We start from the raw sequence: 22,108 nt of genomic DNA, 5'->3' as shown, positions 1-22,108 counted from the left end.
GAGAGAGAGCATGAAAGACGGAAAAGGGAAAAAAGAAAGTGAAAGATGCAGCAAGAAAGAGAGACAATGGCTTTCACAGTTTTGATCGCTGTAAATTTTAACTGTGATGTCTTCTCCCTGCGGAATTCTTATTTCTGGTCTGTCTTGGGAAAGAAAAGTCTGTTATAAGAAAGATGTCACAAGTAAGCATGTTTTTGTATTTTATATAGATTGTTTTTACACTTTATATGTATTCCTCTATACTGACTAAGGGATACAGTACACCAGAACAAATATGACGTGGCAGTGACAAAGGCAAGTCTGGAAGCACCGGTGTCAATCAAATATGAACACCTTCCACCAGAAAGGAGAGCCTCAGTAACACATACTGTAGCATGTGGTTGCTGGGTTAACGTATTGAGGCTTGCGTGCTTTTATGCTATGGGGACCATTTTGTTTCTCGCCTCCACCTCCCTCCCCTAAAAGGACGAGAGGAACCCGCAGCTGAAGCGCGGCTCCGCGGACACAAATCAAAATCCCCCTGCAGCCTGCGTTCCCCTTTTTAAAAGAAGAGACTTTGCGTCTTTGTTTCCAATAAAAACCATGAAACGCAAAAGGTCAACGTTTAAATCAAACCGTGGTTGTAGGCTTACTTTTTAACATTAATGAAAGAGATTAGATCACCCTCTGAACTCATCTCAATTCCATTAGCGCTCGCGGTCTCTCAGAGCGCCACAGCGCTCCCTGCATCCGCGTTCAGGGGAAGGAGGAGGCGTTTGGCCGAAAAGAGCCTCCAAGCCTGGTTAAACCGGTGACCTTTCCTGTCAGCCCCGTCTGCTGCCACTGCAGACACGTGGCTGGGCCTGCAAGTTAAGAGAGCAGAGCTCGATAAAGTGTGGCTGATTAATTGCTCTTTTTGTGCTGGAACCGAACGGTCACAGTGATTACCACACACGGGGGAGGCGGAGTGGCACTGCTCCAGGAAGGGTGACGCACCGGCTCTGGCCTGTGGTCTCTACGTCAGCCTTTCATTGTCTTTTAAAACGAGCTTAATTTGCTGGTTTGTGGTGTTTGTTTTTGTAAGCCTGAGAAATAGTATATATGTGTGCACAGAAATGAGTGAAGAGATAGATGACTAACTCAAGGGCTCCTCCTAGTGGATAACTGTAGTTGTGCTGCAGGCTGGATTCAAAAGTCCACTGAGCTCTGAGGTCCTGAGACCCAGAGAACTATGCAGAGAACTAGTGAGGGGTGTTGGGTAATGCTGTGAGGGTGTCAAAGGGTTTCTTACACCACTCAATATCATTGCTTTTGTGAGTGCCTCCATACATATAGGTTCTTGCTAAATACAAAACAAACAAGGTTGTGACATGTAGGTTGTTTGCAATGAAACCAATATGGTGGGAAATTATAGTGTGATAAACCTTTACAATGCTGTAACCCACAGTACATTCTGCATGTATACTAGTGACAGTTTTCCAATTTTCCTCTACTGCATTCAGGTAGATAGTGGCCCCTACAGTCTTAAAGATGTCAGTACATGTTGGCTTGTGAAACACTAAATCCATGGCATGGCACTGTGCGTTTTTGTTTGTATCTTTTAAATGACCTTAATTTCTGTGGATAAAAAAAAATCACCTATTCACAGCTTTATTATTTTTTAAACCCAAAGCCCTGTACGTTATCCCAGCTCTTTCTTTGCACAAATGTTGCCAGACTTTCCATATGTCACTTTTCAAATCCTCACAAACGCATGTAAAATGATAACACTTTACACATGGCACAATGATGACATTCATGGTGAAAGTCTGCTACAGGACTCTAAATACATTCAGTCTCTGGACTGACCACAGGCCTCTTTGTGGATCTGACCAAGGCTGCAGAAGTGCTGGGTCAATTTCAAAGCTTTTGAGCAATTAATGCAAACAAGCAAACAAGTAGTACAACAATATATGCTAAATTGTACATGTGATGTTTATTTTGCCAAAGAGTGGAAGGGTTCATTCAATTAGGAGCACTCTGATAATGTCCAATATTCTGTTGTTCTTCATTATTTAAGTGGAAACGCCAAGCCCATTCTGAGAAAGAGAACGTGCACTCAGGCAACCACGTTTATTTAATACGCTTTATATGGACACGGTTGGACAAAGAGCAAATGAAATATAGCAACTGAATAATGTGTAGGTTTTATTGATCTAATGGTCACAAACTCATTGCAGGCCTAATCAGCTAGTGTTGCCTCTGCATGTCATGGAAAGCTGTGGTGCTCTTTCACTCTTTTTTTTCAGTTTTTTTTTTCTTCTTTTTTTAATTGTTCAAAAATATACAGGAGAGATATTGTGGCTAGGACTAAGAAAATATGTCAAGAAAAAGTATTTTCATTTAAAACTACTTCCTGTTTGGATTTCTCTGTACGGTATTAACAACTAGATATCATAAGTTAGATCCCCTCACTTACAAATGAACCTCAGTCATCGTTTGTACAGTCACAATGAGATGTGCTGGGCCTCTTTCAGCAATGCATGACTGTTTAATGCACAGCTGATGAGTTGATTGGATTAGATTGGATTTGAGCTCAAGCAGTTCCCTGGTTGTTCAAGCACAAAAAAAAATCAGTTTCAATTCAAATGAATTGTGGCTCTGGAGCTATGACACAGCTGATTGCATCTGTGCCCTTAATTTATGTCAAATTACTCACAGAATATTAAACAAACAATAATAATTGAAAAAAGTAATGTTTTTTTTTTCAGGCATAATAGATGCAATTTTGAAAGCATGTTTGCTGATTATTCACAGTTCACTAAAGAGAGGATGGCGCACGCATGTTGAATGACTTCCATTTTTCAAATCAACCATGGGAATAATTATAAAAGAGAATTTCTTTCCTCAAAATAAGATGACATCATGGCTGGCGAGGCAGCCAGAACCCTGAAAGGGCATGAGAGAGGAGCAGCGACATGAAGGCCATCGTGGGGTCAGCTGAATGCGTGAGAGGGCTACTGTATGTTCAGGAAACTAAAGCTGCAGCTTGTTGCAAAGTATCTCTCAGGCCGTGTCTCCTTCTCGCCGTCAGTCAGGTGGGTTGTGGGAGGGGCCCGAATGGTTTTCAAAGCCCTCTCGTCATAGTCACATTTTCTAGTCGATGGGGACAGCTCCGCCATGTTTTGCTTTGTCCTCTTTTCTCAGTGAGGGAGCTCCTCAAAACTATCCATCCAACTTGTCTGACTAAAAGAGAGCAAATAATAAACATTCTACTGCAGATTGTCAGAGAAATGGATCAAAGGACAGAATGAGAAAAAAAGGGAATGAGATTGCAAGGATATGAAAAAAAAAAGATCCACTGGCTCTCTTCGACAAACATTCAAAGATACGGCTGTTTCCGAAGAACAGCCTTGCGGCTTCAGCCTCACAGGGCCATCTGCTGCCCCCTGCTGGCCGTACAGTGGCCCTGCCATTGCTCAGCTGGAGTAAATCTGAGTCCCAATCACACGCATGATCTCCTTCTGGATCTTGGGCTCCTGGGTGTTGATGTTGGCATCTCCCACCTGGCCGTCTTCGTACCTGAGGGATAGGTAGGTGAATGAGGGGAAGATATAACTCAACGGATGCAAGCCAAAAGGATCCAGCCATATTTTAAAGTCATGGAAAGGGTCAGGAAAAGTCCTTAAGTTTGTGTTAAGATTCTTATACGTGGAACAGCTCCATACTCACACAAAGAAGAAGCGTGTGCAGACATGGTCAGACACAGGGCAAACCCAAATGTTCCCATGCTTCTGGAGGTCCTTGGATGTTATCACTGAGGAAACAGAGAGATGGCTTTCCATTATTGACGTAGAACTGATGAACAATTTAAAAAAATTGTTCTACATCTAAGATGCAAGTATTACAGTCTTTTTGTGTTAATATTATACATTGACAGTGCATTGTTTGGCAAATTAGTGCTAGTCAGTTTACCTTCACAGAGGGCAATGCAGTTTAAATTACGACTCTGAAGAAATCTGGACTGTATTGGACGACTCTGAGGAGAGATCAAGTTGAATGACAACACATTTTTCAGAATAACTTAATACATACGTATAAGCCATTATACGCATATAAGATTACAAACATACACACATTCACGTGTACACGTTTTTGCGCATATACTGTGTGTGTGTGTGTGTGTGTGTGAGGTGTGTGTGTATATATAGTAGCCTGAAATAGAAAAAAGAGTACTTAGTGTGCGCTACCTGAGGGATGGTGTTCATCCGGTTGTACCGTTGCACCAGCTCATCTTTGGTGGGCATGCGATGTTGTCCTTTCCCCATCCCTGGGCAGATCAGCACAAACACAGAGTTAAGCCTTCTCTCCAGACTGAGCCAGTCAGTGTCCCATAGGGAGCAACATAGGCCTAAGCTCAACAGCAAAAACAGCTGCATAGCATCTCCTTAAAGCACTCTTCTGAGGTGAAATCCAGAGGGACAGATTGTGACACCTACATAGCCAGTGTTTTAAACTCCTCTCAGCCCCACAGTGGATCAATACACAAGCTTCTGCCTACTGAACTCCCCATTAAATGACAGAACCCAACTCAAAGACACTAAGTACTGCTGCAGTAACATAACATTGTCAGTTGTCTGCTTAGCGGTTTTCCCTGTTTCTCTAGCGCAACAGCTGTGAAGGCATTGACATTGGTCAGAGATGGATTCACAGGAATGGCAGGACAGTCAGGCACCGGATCTATGCACACAACACAGATATATGACAGCACACTGTGATATGCAAGACACACAGGGGTGAAGCTGCTAAAAGCTGCTACAACCGACGCATGTGGTGACATTGTGCCAGATGATGACTGGTCGCGGTGAAATCATGCCAGATGATGATTTGTCGTGGTGCAATCGTGCCGGATGTTGATTGGTTGAGTACAATGCGGCACTGTAGTGGAGGCTACCTACCTGAGTATCCAAAGGAAATGCTGGAGATGGGGCTTAGATAGATGCCTTTCCCGTACGCTGCCCCATGCAGCTTGTGTTGAAAAGAGCGGGGGGAGGGGAGGGGGGGCAATCACTAAGAGTGACACTAAGAGCACACAACCAGAGCCATAGAGATGCAGGACGCTCACATCCACCAAGAAGCACATTTCCAGACATTACTGAATATTCTCCAGAGATTCAATCCTAGCAGATCTTCCTGTTTCAGTGGCCAGCCATCCATATCCTAACTTATCCTGTGAGGAAAGACCTTATAAGGAAGAGTGAGGACTTGCGATAGCCGTTTGTGGGGGGTGGGGGAGACCACGGAGGAAATTAAACTGTAGCTCAGAGTCTAAAAGGAAATGTAGGGTTACAGAAGGGGCACAAGCATGAAAGAGAATGGAAAAATGAGAGCGGATGAAAGGAGTGTGATGGAGCCTGTAAAAAGCATACTGACAGCCAACAGTAGAAACGATGAGGTGGACTGTACTTGAAGGATGATGCGGCAAAAAATAAAAAATAAATCACACTCATGTCCACGAAGCTAAGCCAAGAGAGGAAAGGAATATCTTCTGATGAATTATATGTGCCTGGGGGATGTCAACAATGGGAGTTTTTCACAAGGAGTGGAGAAGGCATCTGGGACAGAGTGTGAGTTCAGCACAGAAATTGCGGAGAAGGGTCTGTGCTTCGTTGCCGATGCCTAAGGAAAGCTTTGCATGAAGAGAGAGCTAAACTGAGGAAAACGAAGCAAGCACAGCAGGATGTAGCTGGCTGTGACTGCGGTTTGAGATGCGGCTGGGCCTGGAAGCAGCAGAGAATGATCGAATGCTTCATTCAATGACAACCTAGGAATGGACCATGCTACTCCTTTCCCTTCTTAATGGTAAAAAAAACAGTACTGTGCTCTGGACACTGTGTATTGCACCACTGTACAGACATTTAGATCACTTTCAAATTAGTATCAGTTAATAATATAAATCCTGGGTTTTACATTGTTGATGCCAGGTTATGAAAGTACAATTATATGATTTTTTAAGTACTTATCATGCTTGGCACTATGAGCAATGCACATATTATTTGAACTTATTTAAAAATATTTTCATAATAAATGCCTGCGCAGAATAACGTTTTTTAACGTATTAAAGGATTTTAGTAACTTTTTGCACACTGTATATTCAAAAATGTTAGGCATACTAAAACATACATTAAACTTTAGTTTTACTTCTCCACAAATACCATGAGTAAGGTACAGTTCTTGCATGGCAAAATAGCAGTACAATACACAGGACATTTTTGCATTGAGATTAAATATTGATTAGGAAGTGGGTGAATGAAATCTATGCCAAATTCAGTCTACAATCTGAACAATGATGTATGGATTTCAAGATCAGTCACATGACCATGAGCTGGTTCACTTCTCTCTGTTGTCTATGGAAAGAGCAAAAACAATACAGTGCAAGTGAGACAAAGTACAATTAAGCAGGAAAAGAAACCCAGCAAAAGCGTTGCAGATACTGACCTTCTACTTAGTGGTCCTCAGTCTCTGTGCCCTTATAGAAACCCTGTTTATTGTTGGTGACATAGGAGCCAGGTTGGAGTGAATACAGATGCTGACTGAAGCCCCATTGGACTGTGGGGCTCCTGCTATTGAAAGACCAGTCAAGGCAGCAGCAGCTGAAGCCAGACCAGCTGAAGCAGTGACTCTAACCCATGGGGTACTGTGTGGTGAATCTGAGGCTCTCAGTGGTCCACACTTGCCATAGGCATGGCCAACAGGCAACCCCAGGCACCCACTGAACACCACAGCCTCTGTCCTCTCCAGACAGGTGGAGTCATGGTGTCCAATGCTGTCAGCACAGGAAGTGTCGGTGCCCGACATGAGCCTGGGAAGATACCGGTGGGCCTTGCCAGTGAAAACAAAAACGAAACGAGCCAAAACAAAAACGAGGAGGAGGAACGTGGCATCCGTTACTGTCAAAATGGATCAGCTGGACAGCGGGCCCACATTGACAAACACAGGCGCTGTCCAAGAGAGGATGCATCTTAATCCCTCTAACTGCGAGCGCTACATACCTGCAGTTTGGTATAAGACGCATTGACTAGTCCATTTCTCAGAATGGAGTGCCAGTTCTCTATATGGGAACCACTAAAGCAGGTGTGGAGAGAGAGAGACACACGGACAGCTGTGAATACAGGTGTAAGTCCTGGACGTGGTGTGTTGTTTGTGTGACCAGGCTTCTCATCAGATGCAAAGGAACAGAGACAAGTGATTGCTTACCATTTTCGTACTCAACAACTTTCACATTTTTCAGTAATCCAAATTAAACACTAAAAAGCATTAATAAACTCATATAATATATACTTACAGTTGCTCATAAAAGCTATAATTTATTTACAAACCTAAAAGATACTTATGAGACTTAGTTGTAGATTTTTTTTTTCACATTTTCATACAACCAACAGTTTTCTCCTTAGCAGGAACAATATTCATGGAATCAGCCTTTGAGAGCAAATCAAAATGTGTTTTTCTTTGAGGCCAAATTTAATCTCCTGATTAATCCCAACCACTGAACATGGTGCTGTGTTTTATTCTTATTCTAGTCTAAAGCCGATGAGTTTCAGCCAATAATCAGGAAGTAAAAATTACTCATTTGCATATCTTAATGTTTCTTAGTCCCTGTATAACCCTGAGTTCATGACCTGTCAGGTATAGATGCTGTGTCTGTCTGTGTTCTGCCTCTGGTTGCCACCGTACTAGCTCAGGACTGTGGGATGGGTGGAGGGGAGAACTCACTGGAAGGCAAAGGTGCTGCCATAGAGCTTCTTGGCGGTGCGGAAGCGGGCCTCCTTGGCTGGGGGGCTGCTGAGCAGGAGGAACTGGTGGGACGTGTGCATGAACTTGAGTTGCTATGGAGACAGCATTCGGAAAGACAGCGAGGGGACACAGGATTAAGCAAACAGTGTAAGAGCCCTGCAAAGGAAAAAAAGCATACCAGGAGCTGAGAGAGAATGACAGCTCAGACAGACAGCCTCAGAGGTCCCACAGAAGGCACAGGACGTACTCGGCTCAGGGGAAGCTTGACAATATGGGACCTGTTGCTCGATATGATCCTGAAAGAGAGGGAAGTGCATCATCATCAGGACCTCCTTCAGAAATACACACCCGTGTAAAACCTTAGGACTATGCTCCATTACAAGGCGACAGCACCCTCCACTCACCACTGCAGCAAAGGATGGGCAAGAGGGTCCAACTTGTCCATCTGCTTCTTGATCTCCAAATATGATCCCTAGAAAATATTTCATCCCCATTTTCATTTTTAATGCTGATCATAAATGAAAACAGTAAATAAGTAGTAGTAGATACTTAACTGAGAGAAATTTACATGTCTGTGGTGAATTAAAAAATATTTAGCTTATGCCTGTTACTGATTTGTTGTTTGTGAGGTTCAGTCTGAGCCAAGATTCAGAATATGTCCTCCTCCATGGTACCTGCGTCATCTCCCGAATGGACATTACACTGTCCAAAGCCTTCTGCAGTCTCTCATAGTTCTTCTTCTGTGACCAGAGAGAGAGGACAGTGAAAGAGGGAGAGACAGAAGAAAAAAAGACAGAGAGAAAACAACAGAGAGTTTTTGACTTTTAATAGACTGTGAGGTTATTAGACAATGTTTAAAATAACAAATAAAAAAATAAAAAATGAACCTATTAAGAGAGTACGATGAAGTCACGTGTAATTTCAGGAGGTGAAGCTGAAATTAGGTTAATTTAAATTCACCACCTTAGGGTTGAAGGCCAGTGTCTTGGGGTCGTTGGGGTCAACCACTGACGGGTAGGGTTCAAAGATAATGCTCTTGCGGGGTGACTCCAGGGCAGCCCTGCACATGGCCACCAACAGGTCCACTACCTAGGAACCACAAATAACAGAACACATGGACCAACATGGAGGACCATACTGTTTTCAAATCAGTATACTGATTTACTTATGTATTCTCAATATAATGCCATCTTAAACAATAAGTACTTGTGTGTGTGGGTCTGTGCATATATGTGTGAGGGTGTGTGTGTGTATGTGTGTGGGTCTGTGCATATGTGTGTGTGTGTGTGTGCATGTGTGTGTGGGTGCAGTGTCACCTCCGCTCCAGTCGCCACCTCCTCTGCGGCTCCTGACATCACACCCAGCGTGTAGAAGGAAAACACACACAGCTCCCTGGTGCACACTGCTGGCTGCACAGGAAGAGGCACACAGACTTGGGCTCACACAGTCAAACAGTCACAAATTCTGTCTTACAGCATATGGCCACCAAATATGTTTTTCAAAGAGCAATTATAATAAAACCAGTGCCATGTGATACGAACCACAAAATAGTAAATAATATATTGATAATATTTTAAGATACAAGAAAGCACACATACATGCATTCAACGTCAAATACATTTTTGCATTCAGTACCTTGAGCATGGAGCCATTCTGAAAGACATGCTGCTCGTCACAGACCACGCAGTACTCATTCAGCGTGGGTATTCTCTGCTCTGAGTATTTCATTATCTGTCAAGAGAGAAGACATGGTTTCCCTGGCAACCTCCACTCCTACCTCTACTGCATCTCCATTCCCCAAGGGCAGGGGTGGGACGGGAAAGGATTAGGATGACATCATCTATAATCAGGATTCAAAGACACTGAGTTCCCCTCTTCTGAATAGCCTGTGCGCACACATGCAAGATTGACTGGTACAGCTCTGACCCCAGGGAAACAGCGTGACTGTTTTACTACATTTGAACTCTTGATTAGCAAATTATGTAAATCAAGTGTTTTATATTGATGCATATTTTTAACCCTGTTCTGCTTTTCAAAAGCTGGAGATATAAGCATGATTACATGCAGTATTTAACCAGATTACAGCGATGTTGCAATCAAATATGACCATTTACAAAATGTTGAAAATACTCATAAGTAACACATTTGCCTTAAATATTTTTGGCTTTTATAATTTACATTTTAATTAGACAATTCATACAGATTTTGTTTTTGCTAAATCTAGGATAAGGAACAATCCAATTCAGTTTTTCATTTTTATTTAACTGAAATATTGTAAAATCAATTTTAAAATAAATGTGTTTCGCCTTTAAAATCTGGCATCCAATAGTACAGATCATGGAAACCCCTCACAAAGTAAACAAATAAATGAAAGTTCCTTGATAGCACCCAGTGCAACATTTTCATAAGGCCCGACAACAAAGGATAGACTAATAATCCAGAGTGCAAGTCAACATTAACCAAACTAATTTATGGGTCATTTATGGGCCCTGGGGGGCTGCTTACTGTACTGTGACCAATGGCAGCCCTACCTGCACTAAGAAGCCGTACTCCAAGGTAGGGATGTTCTTGCAGTGGCCACCCGCCTGGGATGAGAAAAACAATTCAATCAGCTGCTTCGTGGTAATCTGCGCTGGGGGCCTGGCCGCCGGGACAGCCACGGTCTGATGGGTCAAGTGAAGACAAAGCATTATGGGAAAGGGCGCCAGCCATATTGGGAAGGGATGAGGGAATGTTGAGAATGTAGGATGTGCTTGAGAAGGGAAGAGATCATGTAGTAACAAATATAAACTTTACGGGATTTTAAATGTTTGTTTTATTTATCTGAATTAAGCTTCAGTATTTGTGCAATCAAAAACTACTTGAATCTTTGTTGCTACCTATTTTGGCTTTACAATAAACATTCATATTTACTTTACTTTGTTAGCAAATGTGTCTTCATAAATAATGCATGGATTTACAATTCTGTATATTTTTACAAGTAAGAACAGTATGTGTCTTCCTTTAGACTGGTAGTTGTGATCTGACCTATGAATACTGAGGAGAGGAGAGGAAGAACTGAGAGTGGGGCAGCAGTCCTGGGTGGGGGTACAGGGGCTGACCTGGCTGTTTGGGGGGTAGCTGAAGAGCTCCCCCTTGGGGTTCTTTATGGTGCAGGAGATGGAGCGGTTCATGAGCCGGGTCACACGCAGCTCCGGCATGGCCAGCTTCCCCTTCAGAACCGAGTCCTGGATCAGGGGGAAACTGGGAGACCTGGGGGTCAGAATCAGGGCCAGAGTCACAGATCTGCACCATTTCTGACTTTCAGTATACTTACATTATATTGCAATACTACTACTACTACTACTACTACTACTACTACTATTACTGCTGCTACTGCTACTAGTGCTGCAACTCCTATTACTACTACTACTACTACTACAGCTGCTGCTGCTGCTGCTGCTGCTACTACTACCACTACTACGACTACTACTACTGCTACTAATACTACTACTACTAATAATAATATTAATAATAATAATAATAATAATAATAATAATAATAATAATAATAGAAGAAGAAAAATATATAATTTCATATTGTACATGATAACAATTCTAATAAGATACTGTTGTAACATATGTTATTAGTGAAAAATGTATGAAGAGCCCATGAATGCTAATCATGTGAGATAAAGCCAGCAGCAGTACTTGGGTATGGGGGAGAAGATGCTCAACCCAGCACGGAACTTCTTGATGGTGCCTCCGGCCTTAAACCAGCTGTGCCTCTTCTCCTGCTGCGCCTTCAGGAACTCATTGCTCAAGTGCTTCCACTGCTGCGACGTGAACATGCTGAGGATTCTGGGAGAATTAGGTAGGGAGGGGTGCATCAGTCCCTTTGCCATCATTTTTCATTTTCCATGTCCCATTCACACATGGACTGGATTCAGTCAACATTTATCCTTAACTCAGTCTTACCAAAAGCACAGTTTTTTCACAGTTGAATGTTGGTTGAATCTAGATGATAGTGGCAGTGTATTGTATGAAAATTATTGGTTGTTGTAAATCTGGTAAATGTGTACTGTGGGTCATCATCCTTGTTATAACCAAATGTAACACACAAGATGGTTTATTGTGCAGAGGTGCTGTCTGTTGTTTGGGTCTCAGTGTGGCTGACGTATGGGCGGAGAAGCTGGAGCTCCCAGCACTGCTCACTTCTTCAGCTGCAGGCCCAGGCTGAAGCCATCTTTATTGGACGGCTGGAACACTTCGACTGAAGGTTCTGTCAGAACAGAGGGAAACCGAGATGAATGCAATGCAATGATTATTGGAGGACCGAAAATAAATTAATTCCCAAATGCAGTCGTTAAAAAAGGTTTAATGTAACACACAGGAAGAAACACATATACAGTACATGGACACACATTCTTCAAGAGCACACACAGTAAGGGAAAACACACACGCATGCAGACACAGACACAGACACAGACACACGCACACACACACACACACTACTGTGCTTACCGGGTCCATCCAGGTACTGAGAGAGGGAGAAGCGGAGACGCAGGATGATGGGTTCTGTCCGAATCACCTTCCAGGCCGTCGCCACCTCCTCCTGGGCACACACACCCAGAGAACATCAGAGAGGGGCACATACAGCGTCCGCATGAGAACGAGAAAGCCACAAGCCTGATTCATCATTACAAAAAAAACACAAGAGCGAGAGAGAGGGAAGGAGAGAGAGCAGTATGTCTGCACACTCACATCCAGGAAACTGATGTTGATTTGCAGGTCAATGTCCACATCGTCGATTGTCCCATACTCTCTGTCAAAAGAAACCAGAGGGACAGAAGAAAGGTCACAAACTGAAAAAGGCCATTGTGAGGCTTTTGTGTGTGTGTGTGTGTGTGTGTGTTTTCCCACGGTGAAGCATTTCTTCACCATGTAAAATAGATGAGAGGCAGCTGTTATTCATGTCAGCCGTGCCACTCTCACAATGACAAAACAGGAAGTACTGAGGGTCCCCAGCGTTCTGTTGAACTTCACTGGGAGGGTGTACCTGACAGAGACAGCAGTGTCTGTGTAGATGTCCTTCACGGCCTCGATGTCAGCATCCAGCTGGGGGTGGCGATACAGGTCGGCAGCACAACTCCCCTACGGACGGAGTTAGGCAGGTCATGACTGGGCATGGGTGAACACACTGTTCAACACATCCACAACAATGCGTTTGTGTGAGTGTGTGTATGTGTTTGTGTGTAAATATAGCTGTGAAATGGTTTTTAAAATCTTTTCAACAAAGATGGATTATGATTTGATTTCCTGTGAGGCCCTTTATTTTGTCCAAAACTCTGATCAAAAGATTATGAAAATCCACAATGTTAATTCACTTTATATGACGTGACTGGTATTACCATGCTGTTAAAAGCAGACTCCAGAATTCTCAAAATCCCAAAAAAATGAACACAGTTTAGCTTACAAGGTCAGATACATAGTGAAAAGGATTGTATTGTATGAAACAAATAGTACTTACATACTGTGTGCCTTAGTTTCCCAGTGTATTGTTCTGATTGCCTAACCTTTTTTCATTAGTCTGCCCTTGTGACATACAAAATGTGTCATTCACCATAATGCTGTAATTCACTAAGACTGATGATGGGTTAATGCTGCAGGGCTTACCTGGATCCCATACAGGAACTCCTCGGAGTCATTGTCCCCATCAGATTCCTCATCAGTCCAGTACTGGCTCTTGAGGTCCTGCAGGATTCAAGGTTGAAAAGGCTTTCGCTTCAGCAAAGAGAGCAAATATCTTGAAAGCCACACCCCCCCCACACACATTTTAAAATTTAAATTAGCTTTATTGGCAGGAAAAGTACAGCCATATTACCAAAGCAACACACAAAGCAATGATATAAAATATTATTAAGACTCTCTCTCACCTGATTTAATTTGAAAACTCATTTCATTGACTTTTCACTTTTCACCAAAAAAATATGAACTGGGAGTGTAAGCTTACTCTGGCAGACTGTCTTACCATTGGATCAGAGGTTCATGTGTGCTTCTTATACAGGCCCCAGCTTCTCCCTTCCATCCCAGCTGTGGTGGGGTGAGCAGGACTGGATCTTCTGGGATAAGGGGTTGTGGTGGGGATGGGGTGAGTGTCAGGAAGGGTTAGGAATCTGAACCAAACGACGAGGAGGGACCCTTTCTCAGTGGCTGCTCTGTGGACACCTGCTAATCTGCATTTTCTTAAAGAAAAAAGAAAAAAGAAAAAACAGAGATCAAAAAGATCAAAATACATGTAAAAATTCACATTTTCTAATTAAAAAAACCTAAACTCAATATTTCTCAGAGGAATGGATTTAGCAAATGAAGGTTTTGTGAAAGCGTTGCCATCTTGCCAAGTCATAACAGCGGCTTCATCATCAACTCTCCACCTTCCTGTGTATCCTAGCAACCATAGTTCCTGTCTTCCATCACCACTCCATTAATCACTGTGGAACTTGTGTGGGAGAGAGGCTCTGTGTGGGATTTTCTTTGTGTTATCACAGGGGTTTTAGGTTTGCTGCAGAAATAGTGATGTATTGGAATCACACTAAACTGTATGCGCTCAACAGGGCAATTTAGATTTAATGTCTTTTTAAATTGGTTTTGTAAAATATTGAAAATTGCCACACTTTATTGTATGCCATTGGTGCTATTTTAAATAGACACTGGGTATGTATCCAACAGTGTGATATCTATTTATTTTCCTGAAAAACTTTGTTGAGCTGCTTTGCAATTTAATGTTGGTTTTAGATTTGTTGGGAAAAAATAAAATGTTTTATTAGATTTTTTCTGCACTCTTTTCAGAAGCACATGGACAAACTACACAATGCAAGCATTGCATTTCAATTGTAGGGAACCCAGATACCTCAATCACAGTATTTCTGGTGCCTTTCCAGCCCCTGAAGAGCAGACATATACTGCATGCTGTTCTTGAGTCTGTTCTCAGGTTTGAAACTCAAGTCTGCAGCCAGAATATTAATTCACAGCTAGATAGATACATCACTCAGTAATTCCATTTTCCCCAGGGACCAAGTCTGAAATCTCAAAGTCTGAAAACAAGCTTGTGAGTAAAAACAATTAGACTAGACCATGATCCGACAGACTGGATCTCTTTACAGGAAGCAAATTACAGACAAGGACAACCTATTTAAATTAAGGATTGCATGTGGATTTTTCCAAGCGCAAAATCATTGATCATAGCTGAATTTGTCATTAATATTTATTTGCCTGTGGGTCCTTTAGAATTAAAATGGGTGTCCTCAATTAAATGGGCGTTAATGTATATACACAGGCACATGTACATGAGGTCTGAATTTAGATGCACAGATTAAAATTGTGTTAAGTAGTGATTTCCTATAATGATGATGATGATGATGGGCTATGCACGCACGTGTCCCTTCTTGTCCTCCTTGCACTGTACTGATCCTACTGATCACCCATAAATTTTAACCATAAATGAAGGGGAAACACAAACATGCTTGTTCCCACACACACACTAACACCTGTATGTTTATGAAACCCAGAATAAACAAGCAGGAAGCATTTTCAAGCATAAAAAATATATGGTGAAACAGCAATATATTGTTAGGCAACATTGAATTTTCCTTTTTATGTGAGTTTTTAAAAAATATATACACTCTGTATGACAGTTTCTTTGTAAAGCAAATGCAGAACTAGTCTCACTATATTTCAAACCCTGATATGAGTCATTACAAAGGCTTCCCCCCTCTCTCTCTCTCTTTCTCTCTCTTGCTCGCTCGCTCTCTCCCTCTCTCTCTCTCCTCTTTCTCCGTGCTCCGTGCTCCCAGCACAGGGGTTGTACAAAATTCCAACACCAAGCCATTTTTTTCTGCATTTACTGAGGCATATTTCCCAATAGTCTGATCCTCCTGAAATTGCTACATTTGCTCTCATTTCACTATTACATTTGATCAATATAACCCAGCTTGTGTGTTCCACCAATGCGCTTCTCAGTTGTTATTAAATCTATTCATTGACAACATTCCCAATGCCTTCGCCCATTCTCCTTCAGCCCATAAATAACCTGTCCCTAACCACCCCGCAACTCCCCTCCAAATCCCATCCCCCTCTTTTCTTCCTCTTCATTACCTTCCTCTATCCATCCCCTCTCTCTCTCGCTGTCTCTCTCTCCCCATTGGCCCTGCCTTGTCCTCCACATCCTCTCCTCTCCTTTCCTCTCCTCTTCTCTCATCTCCGCTCATTTCTGTTTTCTGATACATCCAGGAAGAAGCCAGCTAATCAACCCACTCCTCTGAATGAAAATTAAACCTACAAAGGTATCTGGCTGTTCAGCCTCCCTCCCCCTCCCTCTTCATACCCTGTATTGCTCACTTACCTTCTCAGGAGATGGAGAGGGGGACACTGTTGACTGCTTCCTCCCTTTTTCCTCCGTTTAAAGGCACACCTGGCTTTGTTTTTTTTCCAGTCTCACAAAACAGAAATAATGACAGGCTTTGAGAATCAAGGTGCAAAGATGTATCTTATTTCCACGGCCTCCCAGCTCTGCTTCTATCACACCGCTCTGTGGTCGCGCGCCTATCTGTCCCTGTGTTTATCTATTGCAGATCGCTGTTCCCTCACTGTCTCATTTTTTGCCTGACAACACAGAACAGCTTGGGCATGCTCAGTCAGAGCAAGGGAGGCTGGTCACATGACCCGCAGCTGACTGAGCCAGTCATTAAGGGAGGCTGGAAGCGGGCAGAGGGAGAAAAAGGGGATGGAGAGAATTAGAGAATGAGGGGGATGAGAGAAAGAGAGCCTAGAGAGATAAGAAACATGTCCAGCCGAGAATGATTTCTCTCTATGCGTAGTCTGGGTTTTTCCATCCCTGTGCTCTATAAGCTTTGGCAGACAGTGCGTTTCTGTGTGGTACTGCGGGGGTGGGGGGGGGAGTCTCAGTGGGAGAGGGGGGCAAGGGGGAGCGGGGGAGGGGGGTGGTGTGCTGGGGGACACAGTGTGGCAGAGAAACAGGGTCCAGGATGGTCCCCTTAGCGTATGTGCATGTCATGTTCTGACTGATTATTTTCAAAAGTGCCTCAATGTCCAAAGGGTCACAGGTCCCTGAACATAATGATCACAAAAGAAAGACTGAAGAGTCACTATTCCTACATATTATCTTCATTAATTTAATATTTATTCAGTTCTGATTGGCTCCAGGCTCATGCACTGGTCTTTTGTGTGTAGTAGTAACAGAATATCCTCGGTATTGAAAAGGACATTTGTTTAAAATTTGAACATGCTACATAGCCTGCTGTTAAATATTGCTGCAGAAGACTGTTGGGTGAAAACTTGCTCTGCAGCCAGCTGTCCAAACAAGAGAATCCCAAGATAAGACCAAAAGCCAAGCAAGCCTTTTTTTTCAAGATTGTAACATACCAATGAACCCAGCTTTGAACAAATCTATTTAGCCCCTGAATTTGCGGTGGACATACGGTGTGTCAAATAAAATAATGCAAGGTCAAAAACAAAATAAGAAGGTTTACAAAAGAGCCAACCTCTGTATTGTAGTATTATTCTTTATTTTATAATTATTTTCTTGCAGCTAGAGGTCAATGGTCAGAATATTTCAATGAATGACAGAGTGCATGACATTGGCTTGACGCATATGCATGTGACTGAATACGTATAATCAAACATATTATATGCAGTACAGTTAATGCAGTGCAGTTTCTCGAATCATAAGAGAATTGAAACAAAGACAGCTGCAATAAAGATATTACAATGCTACCTACTTCAAACTTGGACCACAAAAACATTTTGCACTTCTAGTCCATTACAATTACAAAATTACGGCACGGTTTGCTGGTTCCGCCTGCTTATTAAGATTTTGTTTTTGTTCATGTGAGTTTTGAAAATTCTCTTTCTTGAATGGATGTATAGTTGAATGCATTTTTTTTGGGGGGGGGACTATTTCACTTCATTACATGGAGTCTGCTAATACACTTCAATGGACACTAGAGGGAGCTGTTGACTTTTGAGTTTCAAATCCAAGGCGGGACACTACTGACACCGCCATTTCGTTTTTAATAAACTGCTTTAATACAATAGGTACCACACCTGTAAACACAGAGCTACAAAAAGATACCCCAAATCTGTGCATCAACCTATCATTCAATCAACCAATCATCAATCAAGTAAATAATATAATTAATAAGCCGTTGGCTAAATTTTACTCCATACGATAAGTTGCATTTTTTATAATCTGACTCAACAGGAGTATTTGCGCATGCTTGGCAGTTGTAAGTAGAGCTGGTCCCAGGGCTGAGTACCCATGCTACATTACATTACATTACAGGCATTTAGCAGACGCTCTTATCCAGAGCGACTTACATAACTTTTTACATATACATTACATCTATTTATACAGCTAGATATATACTGAAGCAATGCAGGCCAAGCACCTTGCTCGCTGGAAATCTAACCTGTGAGCTTTTAGGTTACAAGACCAGCTTCTTATCCATTATACTACACTGCTACTATCGAAAGAACATAGTGGGTAGGCTTTACAATGATACTAAAACTTCACTTATTTGTCATTTGTAATTTACTGTCTTAGCTAATGTAGACATTAGTTGAGTTGAGTTGGATGCCAATCCCTCAAAAATTACAAACCCAGTAAAACTTAAACTGCTGCAGCTGCACTTTTTCTCACCTCGTCCTCACCTCTCCTATTCATCTTCCCCAAGCACCCAAACAATCCCCAAGTCATATTCTGACCAAAGGTTGTGTGAGGCCTGCTTCATGTTCCCTGTCCCTCCAAATTTAGCTAGTTGCAGGTCATTTGTGTGAATTACACTCTTCGGTAGTCTGAATGGCATGCAAAAAAGAGAATGTGCTTTGGAGTTACTTGAAACGCATTTGCTGTATTTAGACCACAAACTCCAAATGCTCCTATTTCGGGAACTCTAAATCCAGCTGGTCACAAGAAACTTTTGTATCTAAAATGTCCTTCATTGCATTTAAAAATGTTAGGGCTGATCGAAAACAACAGAAAGTGCACTAAAACTGGTTTGGTTATTTTTAAATACCAAAAAGTGAACAATCCCTTTAAGTCCATTATCCATTAAGGATATCTGCATCGTCTTCACATCCGACAGGCTGTGCAACAGCACCTTCCCCCGCAGAGGTCTAATAACGCTGATCAAGACACTGTGCTACAGAGCATAATTTCATATAATATTATACTATTGCATATAAAGAACCATGAATGCTTCATAGTGTTGGACTACAGTGGCTAGCAAGCATGTAGAAGGCTTATCTTTCCTTTTTCTTTCTTACTATCTTTTTTCTTTTTTTTTGAATTTCTGTTTGGATAATGTTGCATGTAGGTATAGCTGTGCAAAGAGATTTTTATCCAACTAGTGGTACTTTCTTTTGTTACAAAACAAATTGTTGCCTGTTAGGTTAAAATTAGACGTATTGACCATAAATGGGCCTCTGCACCTTTTCCACTTTTGTATGTCACTCTGGGTAAGAGCGCCTGCTATGTGACTGTAATGTAATGTCATGTGATGTAATCTTAGCTGCAATAAACAAACATATGAGGGCTTATACATTTTTTAACAGGATAGAACTTTGCTCTTATGTTGGAGGAGGATAATATAATACAATGATGTTATTTTGGATGATTTTAGCAATGCAAGAATCTTTTATAGTGTACAGTCTACACACACACACTCACACAGAATGAACAGAACTAAGAAATATGCATGAAATAAGACATGTAATAAATGTGGCTTACAAAAAAAATCATTCATCAGGCAATTTGTTATGACATGGCCCATGAATTCTGCACATGTACTGCAATATGTGACAAATAAGTACAAAAAACCAAGAAAAATGCACTCTGAAAAAGAATAGATACCTTATATGAGAGGCTAACATGCTCACCCAACAGTGTATTTTAAGATCTGAGCCCAATGTTATAAGGACTTGTGGAGGGATACGTGACATATGAAGAACATACCGTTCCACTGTATAGTCTTACATGTCTTTCCATTTCTGTAATTTCCCCATGGTGCATAGGCACTCAATAGAGACCATCCACCAGATCTTTATTTGTATATCTTTCATGAAACCTGCATTTAATATGCATTAATATTCCAGTCTCTCTGCACCGGACTATTTTTAGGTTAAACATAGATCAGCAAGTTGGGCACATTGTCAGTGCCCGCATTCCAGTATGTGCAATGCCTAGTGGAAAGAGATATCAAATTACAGAAAATTAAATCATCAATGATCACTAGTTGCTATGCAAGGGAATCCCTGTCCTACTGAAATCTACCATTGAGCCTCATTGTGTGTCATTGGTAAGCATGTATACAACTGCATTATTGAAAATTTTGATCTAACTATCAGGATGAGGCTTACAGTCATCTAGAATTATGGCTTACAGTAAATATGACACTAAGAGGACACTGCTACTGTTTAACCTGTAAAGGTGGTGCTACTTTAGAAAAGAAAAGTGTTATATTTACAGGGGATTTAAAAGCTATGCAAGCTAGTTAATTGGTCCTGTCATAGTGTTAATTATAGTGTTTATGTGCAACCTGGACCAAAAAAAAAAAAAAAGACTGCACAAAGAAAGACTGGATAAAAAATAGGGAATTAATATGATAAGCACAGAGGAATAACAGACTTATTAGGGAATGTGTAAGTTATTACACATTTGAAAGGCTTAGTTACCCATCTGGTGTATTTTAAGGCTGAAGAGCTGAGTCAGGAAGTAGTATCAGGGAGGGTCCCATTGCAAATATTTTCCTGTGGCATTCGAAAGACATATAGACTTACTGACATCTCTTAATGGTTTACACCTCTATGGGCATAGGGAATCACTGTTGTATCATATTCACAATGTTTAGACTACCTATCAGCACTCGGTTTTAATACTGTTTCTAAGATACCCGATAGTGAGCTCAGACCACCACAAAGTCTAATTAGATTTGAGACTTAATCATTGAGCTCTGTTTGCAAAATGCACTGAGCACACTGCTAGAGACGAATGTCGCTTGGCATAAGATTCCTTTTAGAATGCAGCCTTTCGAGAAGCAGTTACTTTTGATATATATTGCAGGGACCTGTTGTGCATCTGCAGGCTGGTTGGGCTCAGAGCCCAGCAATAAAGAGAACAGCAGTGATGGGAATAGAGCTCTGAGGAGGCACTAAGTTATTGCAAGACACGGCAATATAGAAAAATAATAAAGTATGCAAATAAAGTATGACACAGGCTGGATACCTGAAGGCCTGATAACAAGCCACTGTATGATGATGATGATGATGATGATGACGATTATTATTATTATTAGTAGTAGTAGCAGCAGCAGCAGCAGTAGCAGTAGCAGCAGCAGTAGTAATAGCAGCAGTAGTATAACCATTTTTGTAACAGGATATTAACTGTGATTTAGAACCTCATTTAAAAGTGAGACTTAGCAAACACAGAGCATAAAAAGTGTTGTTGTATATTTCTGCTTTCCCATTATAACCTCACTGCCACTATATGGCTAATCACATCTCTTCATCTGTGTTTCTCACTTCTGAGAATTATTGTAATTATGATTTTTTTTTTTTTAAAGAGTGTGAAGCCTAAAAAAATAAAAGGAAAAAAAAAATAAAAATAGTACACCCTTCCCATACTGGGAATGTGGGACATGACTATATATTACATAATAATGTAATCAGTAAGCCATACATAGTCTCATAAATGCATATAATGTATAGTATGTGCATGTGTGAAGAGAGATATGTGCAGTATGGGTGTTATGGCAGTGATTTGTTCTGATCAATTTCATAGATCAAGTATCATTGGTAATGCCTGTTATGGGATACAAAGCGAGAAAGGCTATTTCCTCTCCATGGTGCCAGTTCATTTACGAATTTAAACATAAATTGGTTTCATAATGTCTGAAATTGATACACACAAGACACAGTTAACCAAATATATCATGGATGAATAAATGCATACTGTAAATATTTTACTACACCCCTGTTGCATGTTTTTTATACGAGCCTGATGAAGCCAGGGAGAGTGAGTTGTCTTGCTGCAACTCTTATTTGTTCACACTCAGGCCACCAGCTGAACTATATATAGCTGTATTCAGAAGGAAAAAAAACACTTCAGAGAAAAAATATTTTTCTTACATAATTTAAAAAAATGGCTCATCGGAAATTACCAGAATTTACGTATGGATTCCACAAGATACTTAAACATCTTCTACTACCACACGCTACTCCTATGCTCAGCAGCGTTAGTGCTTCCTATTTAAACAGCTGAGGAAAGCTTTGTGATTGGATACTGACCGTAAAACGCCATATCT

General features: G+C 41.4%; 1 protein-coding gene across 3 annotated transcripts; it reads right to left on the bottom strand.

The window, feature by feature from the left end:
* Window positions 1-1,935: 1,935 nt before the first annotated feature.
* On the bottom strand, window positions 1,936-16,409 carry LOC135242034 (protein mono-ADP-ribosyltransferase PARP6-like). Of its 3 annotated transcripts, none has more exons than XM_064312907.1 (23): window positions 16,132-16,409; window positions 13,762-13,975; window positions 13,407-13,484; window positions 12,790-12,884; window positions 12,495-12,555; window positions 12,255-12,345; window positions 11,946-12,012; window positions 11,442-11,591; window positions 10,854-11,004; window positions 10,284-10,415; window positions 9,388-9,483; window positions 9,069-9,161; window positions 8,716-8,841; window positions 8,427-8,489; window positions 8,157-8,224; window positions 8,000-8,048; window positions 7,732-7,844; window positions 7,011-7,083; window positions 4,917-4,986; window positions 4,209-4,288; window positions 3,934-3,997; window positions 3,691-3,775; window positions 1,936-3,540 (listed from the first exon to the last, which is right to left on the bottom strand). In XM_064312907.1, the coding sequence occupies exons 2-23, from the start codon at window positions 13,762-13,764 to the stop codon at window positions 3,438-3,440; spliced, it is 1,911 nt and encodes a 636-aa protein (XP_064168977.1). In that variant the 5' UTR covers window positions 13,765-13,975; window positions 16,132-16,409; the 3' UTR covers window positions 1,936-3,437. The 3 variants fall into 3 exon arrangements, with proteins under 3 accessions (XP_064168977.1, XP_064168978.1, XP_064168976.1); XM_064312908.1 differs by having other exon boundaries at window positions 8,427-8,492; window positions 10,284-10,337; XM_064312906.1 differs by having other exon boundaries at window positions 8,427-8,492; window positions 16,132-16,408.
* Between the last annotated feature and the right edge of the window lie 5,699 nt (window positions 16,410-22,108).

Source organism: Anguilla rostrata, chromosome 16, assembly GCF_018555375.3.
Source record: "Anguilla rostrata isolate EN2019 chromosome 16, ASM1855537v3, whole genome shotgun sequence".
NCBI classification, from domain to species: domain Eukaryota; kingdom Metazoa; phylum Chordata; class Actinopteri; order Anguilliformes; family Anguillidae; genus Anguilla; species Anguilla rostrata.
This window is presented reverse-complemented; position numbering and strand designations above follow the sequence as displayed.